The sequence below is a fragment of the Vombatus ursinus genome, unplaced genomic scaffold (assembly GCF_900497805.2).
Source record: "Vombatus ursinus unplaced genomic scaffold, bare-nosed wombat genome assembly UNPS02015175.1, whole genome shotgun sequence".
NCBI lineage: Eukaryota > Metazoa > Chordata > Mammalia > Diprotodontia > Vombatidae > Vombatus > Vombatus ursinus.
Genome location: NW_020954953.1, coordinates 23,243,646 through 23,268,970, shown reverse-complemented (window position 1 = coordinate 23,268,970; position 25,325 = coordinate 23,243,646). Strand labels below are relative to the sequence as shown.

General features: G+C 37.8%; 1 protein-coding gene across 3 annotated transcripts in view; it reads right to left on the bottom strand.

Annotated features, from left to right (window-relative positions):
• LOC114031434 (solute carrier family 22 member 3-like) overlaps window positions 1–25,325 on the bottom strand; it is a 192,438-nt gene that overhangs the window by 88,729 nt on the left and 78,384 nt on the right. For all 3 annotated transcript variants that reach the window (XM_027846509.1, XM_027846506.1, XM_027846508.1), the window contains exons 6-7: window positions 1,915–2,012; window positions 1,570–1,784 (exon numbers count right to left, since the gene is read on the bottom strand). In XM_027846509.1, the coding sequence (XP_027702310.1) occupies window positions 1,570–1,784; window positions 1,915–2,012 (313 nt within the window). The remainder of the gene's footprint in view (window positions 1–1,569; window positions 1,785–1,914; window positions 2,013–25,325) is intronic.

Below are 25,325 nucleotides of genomic sequence, written 5' to 3'. Positions count from 1 at the left end.
TGTGATGTCCAGATGGAAATGAAAATTTGTCCAGGCACCTTGATTATTAGAAAATAATTGATCAATATGTAAAGCATGATATAAATACTAGCTATATTATTATTGTTGTTGTTAAAATGAATGCAGGATTGAAAATGACCTCAGCTTTATAATTCATCTGAAACTGTCATCTGCAATTGGATCTGAAAGAAAGCTGGGTAGAGTGTACATCACAGAAGTGCACAGCATTAGCCAAAGCAGTTTCCTCCTTGGGAATCTCTCAACACTGATACAGGTGTGGATTTTCTCCCCCTTGCCCCCTCCCCCCAGGATTAAATAAGCGAACAAACAAACAACTAGGATAATCTTACTAAAGTTAATAAAAATGTCTAAAATGTACATTTTATTTTGCTTCTGATATTTTTCTGAAAGTGAAAGGTGATTTTCCCAGGTAGAAATAAATTAGTGTAATATAAAAATAAGTGCTGGTTTTAGAGTTACCTTAAGTAAATTGGGATTGAGATGACAAAATAATACAAATAAGCAGAATTCTTTACTTTTCAAATTTCAATCAGGACTCAAGAATAAGGGCTAATGTAAAACCAGTTAATTTGGGGAGAGAATACAGGCAGAAAAATTTTTTGTGCGGGCGTAGAACCTTTTTTTGACCACAAATGTTTGGTTTACTGGAGTGAAAGTTAGCTAATGAATGTTCCTCTGAGGATACTTTTGGAACTGACTCTGTCAAGAGGCTACTCAATACTTAAAGCACTGTTACATTATCCTATCCAATGCCATCCCATCCCTTCTCCTGATTCCATCTATCCTCCTGATGTTTGCCCTGCCTGCCACTGTGCTTCTCACTTCTGGAGCCCTCCATGGAGCTGTTTTGGCCTGATTGGTGATTACGTCATGTGGCCTGCTATATCTAGTTGATCCTACTCATGTTTCACATTCCACCATTGCACCCTGGCCACCTGGTTGTCCATCATCTGCTCTTCTGTTGCATTTTAACTCCATGAACCAAAAGCAGAACTGAACCTACTTTGTAATTTCACTGGATTCACACCTTTCCTACAATAAGGAAATGATTAATCTTTTTTTTTTTCTCCTAGAGCAGAGATTTCTTTTGGCTTAAGATACCTTTTCTTCCAGCTCCTGTTAGGCTAGTGTTTCAATGTTAGTGCCTGTAAGAATTTCAAAGCAAGCTCTGCTAAGCATAATTATAGTAGGATTCAGTTGCAAATACTATAATAACTATTTCTTTTATCGATAAGCATATACTTAGCAGACTTTAAGCCAGTGAAGCCAAGTGAAATCATTGATCACATAGCCCAGCAGAAAGAATATTATATTTGAAATTAGAGTACCTGGGTTCAAATCCATGTTTGACTACTTACTACACTGGCTCTCTCTGGCTCCTCTCATCTGTAAAATGATGGGGTTGGATTATACAATCACTAAAATCCCTTCCAGGTCTAAATTTATGATCCTATAATCCAAAGGGGCTATTACATTATCAATATTTGCTTTTTCTGTCATAGGCTCCTAAGAATTCTGCTCACTGATAAATTCTGGAAAAGTAGTTACCTTCTGGTAAGAATGCCGTAACAAGACATGCAATTCCAGCTACTATATTGCTCACTGCAAAGGGAAGGCGTCGTCCCACACGCTCAATTGTTAGTAAAATCAGGAGAGCTCCCGGCAATTCCACAACTCCTGAGATAAAAAAATCTATATAGAGGTTTCCACCTATAATTCCCAGGCGCATGACAAGTCCTTGGTAAACCACTGCACTTGTGAACCTGGAATAACATCAAGAAAAACCAGAGAGAGACAAGTAAGTGACGAACTTCAATCAGAGGTGAAGGCAAGGGGTCTTTGTAAAATTAACACACTTAAGGCTTTTTAAAATTCAATGCAATTGGAACTTACCAAGCAAACATTAGAATAAGTGTGCATTTCCTCATTTGGGGAGTCCTCACCAGATCTAAAAAGGATGGATTACTAACCTCCTCATCTGTAACAGTGATCTAAAGGGAAAAAGTAGATTTCGAAAGTAGTACACAGCAATAAACGCCTCGATTTTAGAAGCTAGAGACTTGTCATTAACCAAATTCAAGGCAGCTGAGTCATTGACTCTATGAGACTTATCTAGGGTCTTTAGCCAACTATCACATATTATTTTATAGACTGGGAATAAAGTTATTAACTTCATACTTAGTCTTCTATCCATGACACACGGACCAAACAAAAGGGTTATTGCTCTGTTGAGAATGAAATCCTGGAGCTACTATCCATAGTAACTGTGAGTGAACAGAGAAAGAAATGTGGCAGATTTACCATTTGCAGTTAACTGAATATGTTACACTCTTGAAATTAGAAAGATGAATGTAGAAATAACTAAAGTATGTAGGTCCCAACACTGCATTTTCTTTTGGAAAAAAAAAATAGTTAAGTTAAACCAAAGACAGGAATTAAGAGCAACTGATTGAATCAAAGGTAAAGATCTGGAAGGCACCTAAAATAGCATCTAATTCAACTCTCTCATTTTAATGAGTAAAAGGTGGTGCACAAAAAGCGAAAAGACTTGCCTCCATTTCCTCACCACCCCCTCACACACTCACTTTTTCCTTCTTCTTCTTCTTCCTCCTTGTTTTTTGCATCACTATGATCTATCTACCCTTGGGGTTGGAAGGTAGCCTTACACAAAAAGACTGCCCCCACTCATGGGAATCCATGAATCCACTCATGTTTCAATCCCATAACATTCTGAATTCTGATCCTACCACCTGACTGGAGCTCCTTCCCAGGTTAAAAATATTTCCTAACTGCTAGATCCAACGGTCTTTTCTCTCTCCTCATTCTATGTGACTTCTCTGTAGCTTTTGATACTGTCTACTCTCTTCTCTCTCATATTCTCTCTCTACCATTTGTCTCCATGTCACGACTGTCTTTTCGTTCTCCTCTTAGTTTTATAATAATTTTTTTTTGAAAAATTTCCCTTTTGGGGCAGGTAGGTGGTGCAGTGGAAAGAGCAACGGCCCTGGAGTCAGGGGGTCCTCAGTTCGAGTCTGGCCTCAGACACATAACACTTACTAGCTGTCTGACCCTGGGCAAGTCACTTAACCTCATTGCCTAGCCAAAGAAAAAAAGAAAAAAAAAGAAATAAAAAAGAAAAATTTCCCTTTTACTATGAAACTGACAAGCATCAGCAAATATGAATATTTCCACACACAAAGAAGAGGAAAAGAGGAAAATATGAAATAACAAATCTCTACTGCACGTAACTTGTTTATTTATATTTCAAATTTAACATGATTAAATGAGTTGTCTGTGTCCTATTCTCAACTTTCTTTTGCTCACTTTTGTTTGTTTTTTAAATGATTCATCAACACATTTTTTTTGTTTTCTTTCTCTTAGATTACTCTCCTTTGATCACTCCTTCTCTTCTTTCTGTTCACCAAGCATGGGCATTCTCCAAGGTAAGGTCCTGCTTCCTTCCTCTCTCTCTCTCTCTCTCTCTCTCTCTCTCTCTCTCTCTCTCCATTTCTCCATCATAAATATCATCAACCCCCAATGGTACAAATATCACCTCTATGATTTTGGATTTCCAAATTTATAAATCCAGCACTAATCTCTCCATTCTACATTACCAATGTCTGCTGACATTTGTCTCCATCTTGATACACAATTGGCACCTGACCCTTAACATATTCAAAACCCAATTCACATTCCTCCAAACCCACTCTCCTCTAAACTCTCCCATTTCTCTTGATAGTATCACTATCCTCCCAGCACCCATATTTATTATCTTGACAATATTGCTTAAACAATTTTTTAGATATTCATAATAATGAATAAAGAGTATGAAGAATGTTGGAAACATTTTATGAAAGATAAAGGAAATCAGTCAGCTCATTGCCAGATGTGCTTTAAATCACTGACATAAAATATTGGTTCATAATAATAATAAACCGTACATTTATCATTATATATATTTTTACAGACAATCTCTGAAACTTTTATAAAAAACTGATTTACCATTTATGATTATGGTCAATTGTTGCTTTAAAACATGTCAAAAAATGTTAGGGAAAATATAGAATAACTTAGGATTTGAGGAATTCATGAAAATTCCTGTTTCTCATTTCAGAATCCTGATCTGTCAGAAATTTGGAGACACTAAAGGGGATGAACTATTTCCCTTTCATTCAAAACCCATTAGATGGTGAGCCTGTGATCCCTGCTCCTGGAGGAGGCTGAGGTTGTTGGACCACTTGAGCTTAGCAGATCGGAGCTACAGTAGAGCTAAAACCAACCAATATGGTATCCACACTAAGTTCAGCACTCAGTATGGGGAGACAAAAGGCTGCCGAAAGAGGGACAGACCTGTCCAGGTTGGAAACAGAACTGGTCAAAACCTCTATACCAATCAATAGTGAAATTGGTCAGTGAGTAGCTACGCATCTATCTTGTGTGAGATAGCCAGGCCCAATCTCCACCTCCACTCCACAAAGCAAAACAGTTATTGCACACTTCCAGATATAGACCTCTTAGGGTTAAATTATTCACATTGTCTACAATAAGTTATCTTGACATAATAATTAAGCAACTTCCTACTTCATACTGATATCTCAGTTTCCACCTGGCTGCACATATTTTGCTCTTCTTTGTGTTTTCCATTATGCCCCCACGCCAGGTACCTCCTTTCCACCTCCTTTCCAGTTTCTTGTTTGTTTGTTGTCCTTTCCCTTCAGATTATAAACTCTTTGAGGACAGGGACTATCTCTCCTTTTTGTATTTGTATCCCCAGCATTTAGCACAATGCCTAGCCCATACTGGGTAACTAATAAATAAATGCTTATTGGTTATTTATTGACTATTGACTGAATTGGATCTGGATTTTACTTGGTCAGATCTATGAATAATTGAATTATTTTATGAATAGATCATAGGATAATAGATTTATCATTGGAAGGGATATCAAAAGAGGTTATCTAATTCAATATCTTTATTTTAAAAATGAGGAAATTGAAGGCCAGAGAGGTTAAGTGACTTTCCAAATTTGCCCAAAGTCACAAGTAGTAAGTGACCAAGGTGGGATTTAAACTCAGGTCTTCTGACTCCAAATTCAGTGCTTTCCTACTGTATGTACTACACTGACCCAATGAATTTTGACTACAACTGCTAGGTACCAGACATTGCTTTAAAAAAAAGTGCCATGGGGAGGGGCTGGGGGAGAAGAAAGAAAGAAAGAGAGAGAGAGAGAGAGAGAGAGAGAGAGAGAGAGAGAGAGTCCTAGAATCATACCTATAAAGATCATCCAGTCCAACCTTCTCAATTTACAGATAAGAAAATAGAGGCCCAGAGAGATTAAGTGATATTCCAAATTTGCACAGGTAGTAAGTAGCAGAACTCGTATTCACACATTAGTCCTGTGGATCCTAATCCAATGTTCTTTTCACTCAATCATGAGATATACCATTTAATGGAGAGAACTGCAAAAGTTTTGGCACAATTGTGTTGACACGTGTTTCTGTTGGCCTCGGTGAACAATGAAAAACATCCAAACTCTTAGATCAGACCTACCCTGGCCAAGTAAAGTGGAGACAGCATGTGGAAAATTCAAGTCAGAACATTTTCCATAAATATCTGAATATTTAGGGTCACAAAGATAAGTATGGGGAAGCATTTTTGGATTGATGTGGATAATTGCTTAAATACTCTAATTGGTTTTGTTGGTATAGATAATATTTTTAGTGTTGGTCAACATCAACAGACATTTATTGAATTCTAACTATTTGCAAAGTATTGAGCTAAACTTTAGTCATACAGAGATATGTAAGACAGTCTTCATCCTCAAGGGATGAGGAGCTATATATATAAACATAATATTTGGATATAATGTATCATTATATAACCATAATCTATATTATATATATATAATAAATATACTTTAAATAAATAAGAGTCCACAAGACAGAGATGACTTTGGTTGATCCAGGGCAAGTTACTATTCTGTTATATTTAAAGAACAAATCCAGCTGGTCTTTGATTTAGAAAACATACCTATTCTCCTGAAAGTGATGCTATTCTCCTAAAAGGTTGACTCTTCATTTTTTAAATATCCACAGATCTTAGAGACTAAGTATAAATTAACTAAGTTTGGATGAACTCATGAAAGGTATGTTTTGAAAGGCTTAGGGCAATCTCATGTGGTTGCTGTGTTGTTGCTGTTTTTAAATAAGTTATGTCTTGCTGCCATATACAGTCTATGGCAGCAAGACATAAAATACAACTGCTTCCAAAGAAGTAAAAATGAACATCACATTGCAGGCAATGGAGAGGGCCAATGAACTGTTTACGGAAAGCCTGAAAACACCCTTGGTTTGTTTATTTACATACCATAAACAAATATGGCATGGTCTAAAAGTCTTAGTAAGCTTTAGGTGTGAGGAGTCTATGACATATAACTAATAAGGAATTCCAGAGAAAAATAGGAGCACAAGATGTCATCAAAGAATTATATAATAGGAAGAAAAAATGCCTAGTGGCAAGAATGATGAATGACATGGGTAGGCAGAGTTTTGCACTTTTTTGTTCAGTCATTTTCAGTCGTGTCCAACTGACTCTCCATGACCCCATTTGGGGTTTTTCTTGGCAAAAGTACTGGAGGATTTTGCTATTTCCTTCTCCAGCTCAATTTTCAGATGAGTAAAATAAGGCAAACAAGGTTAAGTAACTTGCCAGGGTCACACAGCTGAGTCTGACGCCAAATTTCAACTCAGGTCTTCCTGACTCCCGGCTAGCCATTCTAAGCCATCTAGCTGTTCTTTGCACTAGAACCCTCAAAATGTCAGGAGAACTTTAGAAGTTCTTCACCATATCGGGTAGACCCACTGGGGAAAATTTATGAGGACCTAGACAAAAATAATATTGGTTGGGAAGGCATGGATGGGTTACAATTGGCATTGTTGGAGAGAATACCTGAACCGATGAGGATATAAATCCATCGGAGTACTCTAGAATGCCTATTGCAGCAAAGATAATGAACCAATTAATAATTATTTGTTAAGTGCCTACTCTGTCCCAGGCACTGGGGATACAAGTACAAGGGAGAAAAATGTAGTTGCAAAAACCTAATTAGACTTAGCAAGGTCATTATACAGTATTTTTCTTTTAAGGAGTAGAAGTCCTATACTAGATGTAAATCTTGTTTTTATGTTTTATCATATGTAAATGGATTTCAAGACCCAATGGATCATGCCAGTTTTGTCTGGGAAAAACTAAAGAAAATAGAATGATAAAATTTTGCCTTTTTGAGGCTTGTTACTAGTTAATATGATTGATGATAGTATTGGGAAGTGAGAGGCATCATGGTATAGTGGATTGAGATCTAGCCTTGGAACCAGGAAAATCTGAGTTCCAGTCCTGTCTCCCAGCAGAATAACCCTGGGCAAGTTGTTCAACCTCTCAAGGCCTCTGGCATTTCTCTAAGAATCTAAGTTAAAAAGGAAATCCTGATGTGCATTGACAGAGGATGTTCCTCAGTACCTCCCTCTGCTAATGAAATCACAAATTCCATTAAAAAACCCCCGAAGAGTATCACCTAGGGTTGTTCACTCATTTCACTCACTCCATCTCATTGTTACCTGCTCCACTTGTCTGCTTGTCCTTTAACTCTGCCAAAACTGTTGGTTTTAGTTTTCTTCCCCGAAACAAGGTAATCTACACTACACTGGAACATTTTATTCATTGTTTCTCTGATTAATTTAACATTGTTTAAAATTTCTCTACGTGCTTTCCTGATAATTTCTTCAAAGTGATCTATTTATTTATCTGGGAGAATAAAACTAGGAATAACATTTGGCTACTAGCCCAGTATTTCACTCAAGTTTTGCTTATTGCTATAATCTTGCAATGAATTGTTTATGGAAAGCCTGAAAACACCCTTGGTTTGTTTATTTACACACCATAAACAAACACACATGTTCTAAAAGTCTTAGTAAGCTTTAGTAGCTTAAAAATGAACTGACTTTGGGGATACGATATTTTCTGACCATATGCCACGTGAGAACAGTGACTAGAAAGGAAAGAATGAACTGAGAGTTGGTACCATGAATGGCACCTTCTTGAATAAACTCAGCCAAGATATAGAATTTAATCCCACTTTCTCAATCAGGATTCTTAACCTGAATCTAATCTCTTCTTACACAAAGACCAAAGAGTTTCTACAGTTTTGTTGGTTAGATGGTGTTCTGAGCAAGAACTTTGTACAAACATGGTTTCATTATTTCCATAAAAATTGAAGTCAGTATTTTAAACACTTTCTTGCCAGTCAAACTTACTCTTATAATGTAATTAAAAGTGATAGTAATAAGCAAAAGCATCCCCAGGTCAGAGACCCCATCTTCTTACATCTTATTCCTTTCTACATACTCTGCAATCCAGTGACACTGGTCTCCTTGCTGTTCCTTGAACACAATACTCCATCTCCTGAATCTGTGCCTTTTTGCTGGTTCTCCCCCATGCCTGGGACTCTCTCCTCATCTGGATCTCTTGGCTTCCTTCAAATCTCAAAGTCTCACCTTCTGCGAAGAGCCTTTCCCAGTCCTCCTGAATCTTCTGCCTTCCCTATGAAATTTTCTCCAACTTTGCTTGCATATATCTTGTTTGGACATAGTTGTTAGCATTTTGTCTCTCCTATTAGACTGTGAACTCCTTGAGAGCAGGGACTATTTTTGTTTTTGTTTCTCCTTTTTATCCCCAGTTACCAGCACAGTGCCTACTTTAAGCATACTAGATGCTTAATAAATGCTCTCTGACCGATTTTAATTGCCTAGATGAAACCACCTTACAGAAGTGATGTCCAACAGAAGTCACTGTGGAGGGTAGTCTGAGTGAGGAACATTTTTCACCTCCTGTTCCTTTAAGGGACTGGTTGGGTGGAATTGATCATGCCAAGCTTCACCAATTGGGAGCTGTTTCAGATGCCTTCATCCCCTTTTTCACCTCTACCTTACATAAAGAGGTGGCCCTTTTCCTTACCAAGACAAATCCCTCTTTACATGCAGAAGTGATGCCGTTTCATTTGGTTTCTCTAGCAGAATGTTCTATCTTACTTTTTTTCACTAATCTTCATATATCTGCCTGCCTACTGGCTACTTTCTTACTATCTACAATCACACCCATGTCTGCCTCATCTTCAAAAAGCCCTCAACTGATGTGTCCACCCCTGCTATTTACTGTGTTCTCTCTTTTGTGACTAAACTCCTTGAGAAGACCATCTATCATTTGTACCTCCACTTCTTCCTTTTCATTCTTTTTTAAACCCTTTGTAGTTTATTCAACCAAACTGCTCTCTCCAAAGTTACTAATGATCTCTTGATTGCCAAACCTAACGGTCTGTTCTCAATCCTCATTCTTCTTGACCTCTCTGTAGCCTTTAACATTATCAATCACTCTCCTCTCCTTGATTCTCTCTTCTCTCTAGAGTTTCATTACCCTGCTCTGTTGTCTCCTGGTTCTTCTCCCGCCTTTCTGATTATCTGCTGGATCTTCATCTACTTCATGTCCACTAACCATGGGGATCCCCCAAGGCTCTGTTCTGGGCCTTCTTCTCTTCTTCCTCTAAAATAATTCACTTGGTGATGTCATCAGCTCCCATTGTTTCAATTATCATCTCTATGCAAATGACTTTCAGATCTACTGGTTCTGCCCTGATCTGTCTCTTGTCTCAACAGCCAGGCTTGCATCTCCAACAACCTATTTAGGCCTATTGAACTGGATGTCTCCTAGACATCTTAAATTCAACACGTCCAAAACTGGACTCATTATCTTTTCCTCCAAGCTCTCCCTCTACCCTCCCTGTTGAATGTACCACCATTCTCCCAGCTACCCAGACTTACAACCTAGATGTTGCCATCCTCAATTCCTCTCTCTCAACCCACCTCCAAACCACATCTCATCAGTTGTCTGAGGTCCCTTCCAACTAAAAGACTCTGATTCTATAAAATACTTTAAAAAACTGTCTCATTAATAAATAATTAGAAATGAAGTTACATTATATTTTCGTTTTTATTTTAAGTAAAAGAGAAAACAACTTGATTTGGGGACAGGGATTTGGCCTGGAATTTCATTGGTATAAAGCAGACTGAAAGACTCTCTAAACCTTCTAACGGCTGGAGCCCTTTTCTTTCCTTGACTTGAAGTTTGGCTCATTAAGAGAATTCAACAGTGACTGAATTATGACCCACTGGAACAATGGTGAATTAATTCTAATCTCTGTTTCTCCCTTCTGTTTTATTGCCACATGCAATAAGGTCCATTACGAAGGGTTTCTCTTCCATTTAAAGTTTTTCTCACTGATTATTTGCATTTCAAACAGTGGTTTACTAGATAAAAATAAGATCATTCTAATTGCATCCAGAATTTGTTTTTTGTTACTGAAAGTGAGGTGAAGGTGGGAGGGAGGGAAACCTGTGCATAATCATTATAGCAGATTCAGATGGTTGGGAATCTACCCTACAGTGTAACAGTCAACAGATGGCCTAGGTGTTCAGGGCATTCTTAAAACATTTATTTACAATCTGTATTTTTAAGCCACATGGAACTGATACCTTTATCCTAGACCAGGGATTCCTTGTCTTTTTTTATGCTGTGACCCCCTTCCCTTTAATAGTGTGGTGATGCATAAAGGACTCTTTCTCAGGATAATGGTTTTAAATGCATAAAATTAAAGAAATAGAAGAGATATTGGACAATAGTTGGTGGGCATGGCAATATCCACTAAGGGTTTTTTTTAAGGGCGCAAAACAGGAAGAGAGCCTCTGTGTGCGTGTGTGTATATATTCATACATATATGCATACAGAGACATGTCTCTCTATATATGTCAATATTTTTATCTATATTTGTATTTGCGTATTTCCATGTCATTTTCTATGACAAAGATCAGGGCTACTTTTTCATGTGAGACATGAAGAAGGAAATAGATAAAGGCATATGTGTAAAGTGAGATGAGGGAGCAGGGAGAAGGTGGAACTTTTAGCTAATTGCTTCAATTTTTTCAGTGAACTATGAGGCAAGGTTTTCAGCAAGGAGGGTTGGGGGGCAGGAGAGCCATGGAAGGACTGAGAAGAGATGTGAAGGTTTGGAAAAATCACTGTGATGAGTGGGAAAATGAATTAATTAGAGTGTTGTTAAAGGATCATCTTGTTGCAGTGAGGACCTAGCTGAGATTATGCAGCATAAATCTGTGGCAGACCTGGTGAGCATGGTCAGGGATTTTTCTCTAGCTTCATTCAGTGGCATGTGACTAGGACTGAAAGAGGCAGATGGTTATAGCAATCCAAAGTCAGAGTTTGGCAAAGCATGACTTGCAATAGAAAAGAGGAGAAAGGGATTTGAGTGTGGTTGAACTTCTTCGCCGTGGCATTGATAAAGGGAAAGTGTAGCTGGTAGGGGTGATGGCCTGGGAAAGAGCTGAGGAGTGGAAGGATTAATGGCCATGGGGAGGACAAAAAGCAAGGTTGTGTTGTAAGGCCCAGGGAAAAATGAAATGATAAAAGATTTTACTCAGATAAAGGAAATCTGGAGTTCAAGAACGGAGAAATGGTTAACACTTACGAGTGATGGCAAACTCAAGGGTATAATGATCTCCGTGTAGCTGAAGTAGAATGGAAGAACAGGTCATAGGAACTGAGTTGATTGAGGAATTGGGAAATTAGGGTAGTAGAACAAGCATTAATATGTATATTGAAATTTTCTAGAATGAGGGTAGGAATTTGGGGTAGAGAGAAAGACTGAACCAAGTATTGAACTCATTGAGCAAGGACGGATAATGTGGGGAGATGGCACACAAGATAATAGCTAACAGGATCTGAATCAGGTGATAATTTTGGATAGCATGAACCTCAGATGAGGAGAGACTGCTTAGCAGTGGCGGTAGGACAACCATGAAGTGACAACCCTAAAACAAGGAGTTATCACAATTCTCCCACCGCAATCAGTGAGTCAGGGTAGGAATGAAAGCGCAGTCAGTCCTGGATGCGATGTTATCAGGAGGGAGCCAGGCTTCAGTGAGAGGCAGAAGATGGAAAGAAATGAAAAAGGAAGATGAAATAAAGTTGAATTGTAGATCAGGCACTCTAGAGAGCACTATGGAAGGAGAGGGCCTCTCTGAAGAGGGACATTTTTTTGGGGGGGATGTAGGGTTAAGGGGGTTAGGAGCAAGGGAATGGGCAGTTGGGGTTTGTACATCAGCAGTCAGGGATTCAGAATCACTGGAATGAGAAGAATATGAAGAAGTATATGCTAACCACTGGGGAATGAATTCAGACTGAATTCATCAGTGACTGAGGTCAATGGGTACAGGTGACTATAATGTTCAAAGTTCTTCCTCGAAACCCAAATTCATGGAAGGTAATAATACTATGTCTCAAGAAGCCCAGGGTGGGGTGTTTCACACCAAGCAGGAGCAGGCAGATGTATGGCTCAGGGCAGCCAATTCAGGAGGCAGGAGGAATCAACTGGAGGTAGACCAGAAACAGAAATAGGGGTTGGGATCTACCAGAGACCTCCTTCCAAGATGACAACTAATGCACAGAATAGTATAGGTCATAGGTTTATAGATTTAACACAGGAAGGGAGCTTAGATTTCGTCTAGTCCACGCCTACATCTTCCAATTGAGGAAACTGACCCTTAGTCTCCCAGTTAGCAATTGATTGATTCACTCATCATCCATTGATTCAACATACTCCATTCACAATGTGCTATAGTAGGCAATGAAGAAAACACAAAATTTAAATAAGAAATGGTCCCTGCCCTAAAGGGGTTTACAACCTAGTAAGAATGATTAGACACCTAAACAGATAAACTTAATACCAATTAGAATATAAGCACATAAAGAGTCCTTGTGGAGTACACAGAGGTTCAGAATATTAGATGAAAAATCTGCAAACAAATATATCATTGTATGAGGGGAGCTGATTTTAAAGTATTCTATCAATCTTTTAGTACAAAGAATTGTCATTCTCTAGTCCTGTTTTTTACATTTGGGTTTTTTGAAGCGAGAAATATCTATAACCTTAATCTTTTGGATTGGTAGTCAGGGTCCATATAGAAATGTGTCACTTTTCACAAACATGCCAATAGATACATTACTTATTGATGGTTGAGAAAACATGAGTACTCAAAGAGTTGCTTTTCCCATAATCAGAATAATCTAGGGACAATAATGAAGATAGTGATGAATAAAAATGGAATTAATCTGACAGACTACTATTAGCATTCATTCATTCATTCAAGAAATTATTATTAGGTATCTATTTTATGAACAACCCAGTGCTAGGCACTGAGATACAAAGAAGAGTAGCACATGGTCCTTGTTGGAGACTTCTTTGGACAGGGGATAATGTATCATGTCATGAGTCACATACTATTTGAGAACTAAGTGGGAGACTTTTTTTTCTTTTATATGCTATTAGTCTCTTTCAAAGTCATATTATCAAAAGGTCTTTCAAGCACTTATCAGTGACCTCAGACAGGGAAAGAAAAAGAGACATTAATGTGATCAGCAGAATTAGGTGACTTTTCCTGAAGCCCAATTTCCAGTGATACCCTCTGCATGATAGCACTAATCCCTCACTCCTGGAAGTGTCCTGGCATCATAAAACTTTGGCCAGCTTGCAGAATGGAGATGGTTTTATCCCAGTGGTCCTCTATGTAAATCACAGATTCACAACACCTTGGAATTTGAAAGGACAACATCTCAGCTAGTGCAAACTATACCCAGAACAAGACTTTTTTAGTTCCTTAGAAAAGTTCACCTCACTTTACTCCAAAAGACTACTTTTAATATTCAACACATAAGTGACTTAGTGGAATAGAAATGCTCACATTAACATCAACATGAGAACTTCACGCCCATTTAAATGGTTTGGTGTTTTTCCTTTTGTAATATAAATTATGTGAACAATTTAGGGCCCTCAGCCAGTCCTTTTGTTAAGATGTGGTAGAGAGGAGATATTTGGTGCCATTAGTTTTGAGCCTGGGTGGAGAGATTCCCTCCCTTATCCCACACTTTGCTGGGCATGTTGCCTAGAACAGCAAAAAGTACGTTTATCCAAAGGGTCCCATGGGGGGATCCAAAGCGCAGCCTGGATATTAGCTAAGGTTAACCAGTTGCAGCTGTGGGAAGCATAGGTCACGTGTGTGAACATTTATTAAAAATAAAATTAGGAATTTACCAAGTTCATGCAGGGTGACAGGTAGGGGGAAGGGGGCATACAATTCTTAAGCTTTAAAATCCAATACAAGTGACTCGGATAAATTAATAGCCTAGTAACTTTTAGGGGGATACAGTATATACATTAAGTATAATACTTTATCCCCCCATTAATATAGTTAAATTCAGTTATAAAAATCTTCACAATAAGAAGAAAGTCGAGAGTATTAACAAGCCTTCATTATTTGAAATAAGAATGTTTCAAACATTGAATGTAAAAACAAAATATATATGCTCTGGTACTTAGGATGTTTAATCAGCTGCATTAAGACTCATGTGAAGAAACTAATCTGTAGGGCAGCATTCCATTATTCATTAATTCAATAAATATTTATTGTGTCTAATTTGGGTCAACTAGGTGGTGCAGCAGATAGAGAGTTGGGCCTAGAGTCAGGAAAACCTGAATTCAAATTTGACCCCAGACATTAGCTGTTTGACCCTGGCAAGTCACTTAACCCCCTTTGCCTCAGTTTCCTTATCTGTAAAATGAGCTGGTGAAGGAAATGGCAAACCACTCCAGTATTTTTGCCAAGAAAACTCCAAATGGGGTTATAGAGAGTCAAACATGACTGAAATGAAATAACAATAAACAATAACAATAGTGTCTACTATGTGCTAAGTGCTGGAGGTACAAAAATAGGCAAAAGGCAGTCCCTGCCCTCAAGAAACTTACAATCTTAATGTCTCACAAATCAAATGGTACTTAAAGAGCAGAAGAACAAAGAGTAACTTAAAAGAAAATGTAAATAAAAACCAAAACCACATTCACAGTCAAAAAAGTCTGATCTCAACAACCATTTTCTTCTAGCCTTCTACTGAATTTTCAAAGAAAGGTATAGTTATAGCATATGAATTCTTTCTAATTTCAGTTCCAGAATTCTGGGACTCAAAAGGACCTCAGAGATTCTCTGATTCCTCCTCAGCAGCTGAGAGCCAGGGAAGAAGCACTTCCAGCCCCCACTACCCCCAGAAATCCATAGACTTAAGACACTGAAGAAGAAATGAGCTCTATTCTGTAGCATTTTAGATTAACGGGTGCATAATTTATCACAGAAGTGATAGATTAAGAATCCTCAAGGAGTCAGTCAACCTATTTTCAGTGAATAAGGTTGTAATCTTGACACAGAAGAGGTTGGTGGCCTTGCCATTTGCCTTTCATAGGTAAGCTTTCATTTTCTTGTTGGGAGCAAGGCCACTTTCCTGGTCATTTCAATACCATATAGCTAAGTGAATATTAACTTCCTGCTCTCATTTCCCTTTCTTGCTCTCCTTTTATGTCTTTTTCCATCTGAATGTAAGTTTCTTCAGGGCAGGGACTGACTTGCTTGCATATATTTATATTCCTAGCACTTAACGCAGTTCCTGGCACATAGTAAGCACTTAATAAATTATAACACACACTGTCTCTCTCTCTCTCTCTCCGCCCCGCACCCTCTCTCCTCTCCTCTCCCCATCTCTCTTTCTCTGTCTCTATCCCTCTGCCCCCATCTCTCTCCCTCCCTCCCTCCCTCTTGTCTATTTCTCTGTCTCTGTCTTTCCCCTCTCCCCATCTCTTTCTCCGTCTCTATCCCTCTGCCCTCATTTCTCTCTTCCTCCCTCCCTTTTGTCTGTCTCTGTCTCTCTCATTGATCTAGATATTTATTCTATCTAGATTTAGAACTAGAAAGAACCCTAAAATCTAATACCTTCCCTTTAGAGATAAAGAATGGAAGTCCTGAAAGACTAAATGATTTGCCCAAGGTCACACAGGTAGTAAGCAGCTTGGCCAGGATTGGAATCCAAGTTCTTTGCCTCCATTTTCAAGCTTCTATTGCTTCACTGTGATGCATCTGTTTCTATGGGTAGAAGCTTAAGGTCACAGAACCAAAAGATTTGGAGTTAGAGCAGGACAAAAACTTAGAGATCATCTAGGATAACATATCCATTTAACAGATGAGGAAACTAAAGCCTGATGATATTATGGGTTCATCTCTCAGTTAAGATTCTATTGTCCTGCTTTGAGAATATTTTCAGATTGTAACTACTGGGCAGGAACAAGTAAAGATACTAGTGGGGGGCACTAAGAAGAATATAAACTAATATACTATTCAGAGGGATCTCAAGAGGACCCTCTGACATTCTTGGACCATGCATCTTCTGTTCACTAGTCAATTTAATAGGCATGAAGAACCTACTGTGTTCAGATCACTATTGTAGTTGAATGTACAGAATTTAGATGAAATTCCTCCTCTACCCTCACTGAAGGCAGCTTGTGGCACAGAGTATCCTCTGAGACTTGAATCACGAAAACCTGATTTTAAATCCAGTCTCAGACACAAGCTGTGTGACCCTGGGCAGGTCATTTAACCTCTGCTTCAGTTTCCTCAATTAGAAAATAGAAATAACAATAGCACCTACCTCCCAAGGTTGCTGTGAAGATCAAATTAAATAATATTTGTAAAAAGTGCTATTTGCTAAGTGCCTGGCACATAGTAGGCATTATATAAATGCTTTGTTCTTCCCCTCATGGAGCATATAGATCATTTAGAAGATATGATATAGACCAAGATAGATATTCTTCATGACATTGTATGCAAACCTAGTGAGAGAGACTCTTATGGTATAAGAGATTGAGGTGTGTTTTAGCAAGATTTCTTACTTTTCTTGGCTTAGGCTCTGCTACCCAAGGAAACTTGGAAAAATTTCTAGAGAGTACATATGGTACATGTTGCAAACACACAGCTCATAATAGTATAGAATAAAGTTTTATTATGGTAGAGGGAGAAAAAAAACCCACATTGAGAAGCTCTAATAAGCAATCATCTCCCAAAGACCTTTGTAAAATTCACAATTACATTTCCAAATGCATGGATTTTGTTCCCACTGCTGGTCCCAAACAACTGTTCCAGAAATTGCTTCTCTATTGGTGGCTTCAGATACTTTTATTACCTTTACTTTTCCCTATGTCCAGGAGGTGACTTGGTCGCTGCCCACTAGGATCCTTCTACTGCTCTCTGCTAGTGCGAATTCTTCTACCAGAAGGTGGATTCAGGTACTGTTCTATCAGCAACATGATTGTTTCTTGACAAGGCAGGCAAAAACTCTGTTGTTCAGTTGTGGTCTTCACTTGATAGTAAAGGGAGAAATCTCAAGAGTTGCCCTTATCTGGTACGAATTACCAACCTCATTGCAGCGTTAGAGTTTTCTTGTTTCAGAACCAGACCGAGTTTTGTTGAGTCTGTTCCTATGATTATTCCCAACAGCTCCTGAACACACACAGCAAATTGCTCCAAAACAGAAACTATTATGCCCTGGTTTCTTTCATGATACCTCTTATCAGGAACTCGATATAATTCTACAACTCTGTATCCTGGATGGAGAAGTAGTTAAGTATTGGTTTGCTTTAACAGAATGGATAAGCTTTAAGATGAAAAGCATGAAGCTGAAAAGATCAAAAGTTAATTCAGAGTGAATGGGATAACATGGTAGAATTCACTGTATTTTCACTTCTTCCATATACTCAAATAGTTGTATATTGTCTTCCCTCTGTATCTCAAGTGCTTTTAGCTTCATTCTATATTTGTTGGATCCAGTGGACTAAAACACTTCAAGATATCCCGTGATCAGTGATCCATTGTTACGTGTGCCCTTACAACTGACAAAGTTTGCACACAGTTTGCTTGAGTTGTCCTGCCTGCTGCTCTAGGTAGCAGTGTACAAACCAAGAAAGGTAAGAAACCTTTCCAAATTGTACTTGGATCCATTGTGCCATAAGAGTCTTCTCATTAAGTTTACACAGAATATCACCTGGTGGCCAGCTTTCTCTTGCTAAGGCTCATTTCCCTGAACTTAGGCTGGGGCAGTACTTGGACAAAGAAGAGGCTGTCGACAGGTTCATATTTCAAGTTTTTCGTAAGCCTGCTAGATGCTGACACAGTTTGAGTCCCACTGGACCTCTGAATACTGGGGTTATCTACATGCCCTGATCAGGTATCATAGGACAGTAGTGGAAATGGGTAAAATATATACTTGGTAAAAATACATGCCACTAAAACTCTTTGCCAAAGACTTCAAAATGTCAAAAAGGAACAACATCAAATCCCTTCAATTTAGTGTCCAGAAAGGTGCAGAACTAGAAGTCATTTCACTATTAGAGTTTTGGACCTAAAGTTTCCTCACTAATTCTGAGTAAGTAATGAAAGATATGGAGAAAGTCAATTATTGTTCAAGTAGAAGACAACCTAATGATTAAAAGCACAGAATTCCCTAGAGGGGTGGCAGATAGACAGGAAATTGTTATGAAGTAGCAAATGTAATCGTTGTAGTTAACAGAGAGGGTAAAGTATACCAACCCGAACTCCAAACTTTAACAGTTAACCTCCAAACAGCTAACATTTACACAGTGTTTTAAGGCTTGCCAAGTGCTTCATTTAATCCTTACAAGAATCTTGGGAGATGGGTGCCCATCCCCACTTTACAGACGAGAAAACTGGAGTTAAGTGATTTTCCCCAAGGTCACACAACTAGAAAGTACTCGAGGAAGCATTTTAAGTCAGGTCTTTCCGATTCCATGGCCAGTGTTCTATCCATTATGACATCTAGCTGTCTAAAGAATTGTGTAAAGCAACACTATACTGAGGTAACAGACAATAAGGCTTTCTTCATTACATTTCTGTAAACACATGTTTAATGCCATAGATAACAACTAGACTGGTCTAAACTGCAATTAGAGTGTTTCCCAAATTATCCAGGATTCAGTTTTTAATTATATACAAGTAATACCCAGGGTAAAACATTCTGAGATGTTCTCACAAACAGAATAATTATACATTAATCTTAAATATTTCCCACCTAATAATGTGGAAAAAAATGATTTTTGTTCCAATAAAGTAACATAGATGAAAGTGTAGATTAGGTTAGTTAACAAGCTATATTTAAGCTGAAAATTGCTAACAACCCCCACTCTCATAAAACTTCAAAAAATGAGGTAGAATTGAGAGGATATGAAATGTAGGGAAGGCAAAGGAAAGGAAATCATTGTTTGGGGTCCCTGGGGAATCCTTCTGAAACTGGGCATCCTTTGAAGACTTTTCAAAAAAGTAAATTTATAAGATTGATGACTAATGGTATATATATATGGTGCCCTTGTTTTATGGGTAATCTGATTTTTTCATTAGTCACCTGTGACAATACTGTAAAATGGACTTGAAATGGCCTATACTGAATTCACATTGGCTAGTCTGCTAGACATATGGGCCTCCAGATGAAGCATATGATCTGATTTGAATTTTCTTCAATAGGGATCAAGCTAGGGGCAAACCTGTGATTTTACTGCAACAAGTAACTTCCAGCTGATGAAATTCTCTCAACCAATGAAGATTGACACTGTCTCTACAACTTGGAGTCTTAGAAAGCTGGCTAGAGCACTGAAAAGTTAAGTAACTTAGCAAGTGTCATCCAGTCAGAAGCAAGACCTGAACCCAGGTCTTCCTGGCTTGGAGGCAGGCTCTTTGTCAATAACACCTTGCTATCTCTCATTATTTTTATTTTTTTATTTAGTATTTTATTTTCCCCTTAATTACATGTAAAAACAATTTTAACATTCTTTTTTTTTTCAAATTTTGAATTCCAAATTCTCTTCCCCCTCCCGTTAAAAGGCAAGCAATTTTACATAGATTATCTATGTGTAGTCATGCAAAATACATTTCCAACTGATTATTTTTTTAAAAAAATGTTTCTGTGACAGAAGTTTGTTGACTTGTTGAAGTTTATGAAGGGAATGTTTTCAGTCAAATTATATTATCAAAGTGCTTTACAAAATTTCAGGAAGACAGCATGTGGTAGACCCTGCAATTTCATATTCATGCAAAAGAAGAATTCTGTGTAGAATTGACTATGAATAGACTATGTAGAAAAACAGCAAAAATTGGCAATCTGTTAGTCACATTGCAATGTCCGTTCTAGACTTTCCCAATTTCCCTCAATGTTTCCTTAAGACCCAGACTAAGGAATAGTGTGAGCTCTGAAGCCTAAGTAGAAAGGAAAACAAAGAGTCACTTTTGAAGATAGTAAGATGATTGTATTCAAATGTTGCTCAACTCTTTGAACTGCTGCAATGTGGAAAGCTGCTTTCAAGGTCAATGAAACATCACGATATGTTATGCTCTGCTTCATTTTATCGAATAAGCAGAAATGTAAGAGATCTTTAAAGTTGTTTCCTGGGCATTCCCAGCTTCTACAAGAGTCCCAAGGATACATCTGCCCTAACTTCACATGTGTGCTGTGCACATAATTGGGACTCAATTTTATTGACTGACTACATCTGATTTGCATTCATCACAAACCATTCAAAAATGCTTTTATTTTAAGGTCAAGTTTACCCACCACAAATGAGTGAGTGCACAAAATGGGGGCCACAGAACTCCAGCTATTTCATGACCCACTCTATGGATCTGGAGTTCCCTCTTCTATTACCACTGATGGAGAAGGGGAAAATTCCTTTTACAGAAAGCTGGGTTGTTGGCTCCAACCTCCTTTTCCTAACTCACTCCCATTTTCTCTTCCTTGAAAAGGGTCTGAAAAAGTTCTCCTATTTGGGACAAACTGCAACTCTCTCACATATTCCAGGATCTTTATTTCCCAGATACTTCTGCAATCTGGGAAATTCTCAGGGCATTCACTCAATCAGTTTCTCTTTTGCTATTACAATTGTCTCCCATTATTCACTCAAACAGTTCAAATACGCTAAAACTCTAAAGGGGAATTCACGGTAACTTTTCTATTGAGTTTATTTTTCCTAATTTCAGGCTTTCACAGTTCTGATTCTCTGGTACATGATTAGATGGGAAGTAGGATAGATCTAGAGTGTGATGGAATCTAAAAGCTCATATGGTTCAGTTTTCTCATTTTGTATTCAGGGAAACTGAGGTCCAGAGAAGTCAAGTGAGTACATGTGCTAAGATTCAAACTCAGAACAGTGTGGCAGAACTGGTCATTGAACTCAAGATGTGGGACTCCTAAGTTCAGCATTCTTTCCACTGAAACCTGTTGCTACCACACGTGATGTATGGGACCATGGATCACTTGGCCAGAAGCTTTCTATCCTATCATCTAATGGATGGTCTAGGTGGTACAGGAGATACAGGAGACAGGAAAATCTGAGTTCAAGACCTGCCTCAGGCATTTACCAGCTGTGTAACTCTGGTCAAGTTACTTAAATTCTGTCTGCCTCAGTTATCTCATCTATAAAATGGAGATAATAAAAGCAGCTACTTCTCAGGGTTGTGAGGATCAAATGAGATAAAACTTTTATAGTGCTTTACAAACCTTCAGGCATTATATAAATGCTAGTTATTATTATTATCATTATCTCATTGTTTATCATTATCTTCCCTTGTAATTCTATCATCCAAAAGGAAAAAAAAAGGTAGCTGTGGTGGATATTTCTCCAATAATATGCTACCACCTAGGAGAAGTCCCTTACTTTATTCTCTTTAGTTTTTCCTTTTTGGCTGTACCCTCACAGCCTTCTTCACCTAACCCCTACATCTAAAATTGGGCTTGTGGTAATTGTGGTCCTAATGCTTTTTCCTCCATATTATAGGTAATTTCTGATTAGTTATTCATAGTCTCATATAAGCACAACTTTTATCCTTGCTAGTCAATTTCCAGGCTATGCACAGAGACTTGAAATGATTTATGGTCTAGCTCCTATCTTTTTCTAATCAATCAACAAATATTTATTAAGCATTTACTATGTGCCAGGCACTGAGCAAGGTGCTGGGGATACAAGTACAAAGACTGAAATAATCCCTACTCAATAGAAGCTTACATTCTGATGAGGGAGACAATAAGCACATAAATGTATAAATAAGTAAGTACAGCATAAATATGAAGTTGATAAATTCAAATATATATAAGGTAATTACTGGAAGCAACTTCAAAGACAAATGCCTAGGTTCTTCTGAAGGTTTTTGCCTTGTTACTGAGACTGCAGGTTAGGTTTATATATGTGTGTGTGTGTGTGTGTGTATACACACATACATATACACACATATTCATATACACATATATATACATACACATATACATATATACACATATACCTCTATACACACATACATATACACACAGATACATATATACATACGTACACACATATATACATACAGAGAGATAGAGAGAGAGGAATTTTTTCATTTTTAAAGAAAAGATGATACTGAGCCAGTAATACAGAAACCAGTCAAGAATTAAGAACTTTTATCTCTCTAATGGGGAAGTCAGAGGGATTACCAAGAATGTAGTGTAGTGGTGTGTACCCTGTGGACATAAAAAAAATACCTCTTCCCTCACTGGTATTACTTAAAATGGTATTACAAAAATACACAATACACATACACATGTGTGTGCATGAATATATGTATATATAAATAGAAAGAGAAAAGAAGAGAAGGGAAGGGAAAGGAAGGGGAAGGAAGGGGAAGGGAGAGAGAAAGAGGAGAGAGGAAGTCAGTTCTTATTACTAAAATTTTCAGTATTTAATAAGTTATTTTGTAGACAAAGTAAATCAAATAGGTTTGCATCACAATCACCATGATGTTCAACAACTAATCTTTCTAATATTTTAAATGAATCATTAGTGTAAAGAAAATTGAGGTTGAATTCTTTGTTAGTATAGAGGCTAGTTTTGGTTTATTTTTTTTTCTAGATGAAACAGAACACACTTTAAAACTTACTTCGAAATGTTACAGTTGAAATTTAGAAAAAAAGATACTATCGACTGTATCAGTGTCTAAGTCAGCATACACTGAGCAGTACATTGTAGAGATACAAGAATGGGGTGAATGGGAGAAAGATGTCTCAATGTCCTACTGCATGGTAAGGAGTTCTAAAAATCTTCATGGTCAACCAGTAAGTCTGATTCTGCTGCCCACACAACAAAAGTGACAAGTGTTGGGAACTTTGGAACGCCCCTTTTCCCAACATCCATTCATGGTTAAACTCTCCTAGGAGCCATTCTGGCTGTGTTTGTTGTAATGGGGTGCCAGGGAAGGTCTTTTTGATCTATCTCCTTCTGACACACTCCTTACTTTAATTCTGTCTTAATTTCATTTTTATAGGCACGTTTTTTCCTTTTTATTCAATACTGTCTTGATTAAACAAAAGTAATTCATTTGAACAGAATTAGTATTGGACGGCAGAACCTTCAGATTAGCTGCCAATAGTGTTTCTCTCCAATCTGTCCTCCATACAGTGAGACATTCCTGAAGTGGTACAATAGATAGTATGTTGAACTTGAAGTCTGGAAGATCTGGGTTCAAATTCTGCCTCAGTAATTTCCTAGCCGTGTGACCCATAGGCAGGCCAATTAACTTCTTGGCCTTAGTTTCCTCATCTGTAAAATGAGGATAATAATAGCATTTACTTCATAGGGTTGTGGTGAGTATCAAAAAAGGTGTTTTGCAAACTCTAAATAGCTATATAAATGCTGCCTATTAGCAGAGCATGGCTCTGACTGTCACTTTCTAGTTTTAGAAATCTCCACAGCTCCCTATTGCCTCTATAATCAAATATAAACTTTTCTTTTGGCATTTGAAGTACTTCATAATCTGTTTCCAATCTTTTTTTGCAGAATGATCTCACTCGACCTCACGCATTGTAGAGTCCAACCAAACTGATTTACTTGTTGAATCCATTACGTGACTTTCTATCACCCACCTCCATGTGTTTGCTCAGGCTAGTTTCTGTGCTTTTCGGTATGTCCTTTCTCCTCAGCCCCACCTACAGTGTGTCATCATCCTTTTTAAAATATGGCACCAGAAACTGAACACAATACGCCAGTTAGGCTTGTACCAGGGCAGAGCACAGTGGGACTATTATCTCTCTGCCTTAGGACACAATCCTTTTATTAATGCAACTTAAAACAATATTAGATGGTTTGAGCTGCCACATTACATTGTTGACTCACACTGAGCTTTCTGTCTATCAAAACCCTCAGCTTTTTTTCATGATCCATTGTCTCATTCTGTATCCTTTATTTGTATAGTCACAGAATTAACATTTATTCCTATTAAATTTCACCTTAGGAAAGGCAGTTTAGCCTAGTAAATGGAAGGTTGACCTTGTAGTTAAAAAGACCTTGGTTTAACTTCTGCCCTTTGATACATATTGCATGACCTTAAGCAAATTACTTAACTTCTCAGTAACCTAATGAGACTACAAATCAGAGAAGAGCTCAAGATCTCCCTCAGCATTTCCACAATAGGACTTCCATATGCTGATAAAAACCATATCTCTAGATCAAAGTCAGTTTCATTTTATTAACAATTGGTCTCCTTGAGAGGATGGTGTATGGATGATTCTTTTGGATGCTGATTCTTTCATGTAGTACACATAACCCATCCTTCCTAGTATTGTGTTATCTGCAAATCTGGTAAGCATTCTGTATGCCTTCATTCAAATTGCTGATTTAAAAATAAAGAAGTTGTAATGTTATAATGGAAAAGCACTAGATTTAGGAGACCTGGATTTGAATTTTGGTTCTACCACTTACTAGCTGTTTGATCTGGACCAAGTCATTTAAAATCTCTGGGCTTCTCTTTCCTCAGCAATAAAGTGAAGCAGTTTGACTTCAGGGCATCTTAAACTTTTTCCACTTGTGACCCCTTTTCAAGTTTCAGCAGCGTTCATTGGCATTGAGAGGCATGATGGCATACGCAATGCAAAGTGTGCATGCTGTGTTTTCGGTACCAAGGCTGCAGTGAAGTTGTATGATGCAATACGGGAAATTGCTGTAAGAAACACCTCGGATTCATTATGCATTTGATTTTCAATTAATTTTTGGTCATTGCACATTCAGAAATCTTTTACTGTCCTGCAGTTTACTTGTCGTAGTCGAGATCTTGACTAGCTTCTTTGCTGATTTTCTGCACTATTCCCTAAGTAAATTCATATTGTCTATAATTCATATTGCCTCCTCTTCACCAATGCTCATTTAGTTAATTGTTTTTATCTTTTTGCTATAGAAAACCTTTTTTTAAAATTACTGTATCAAATACAGTGGCAACAGCATATCCTTG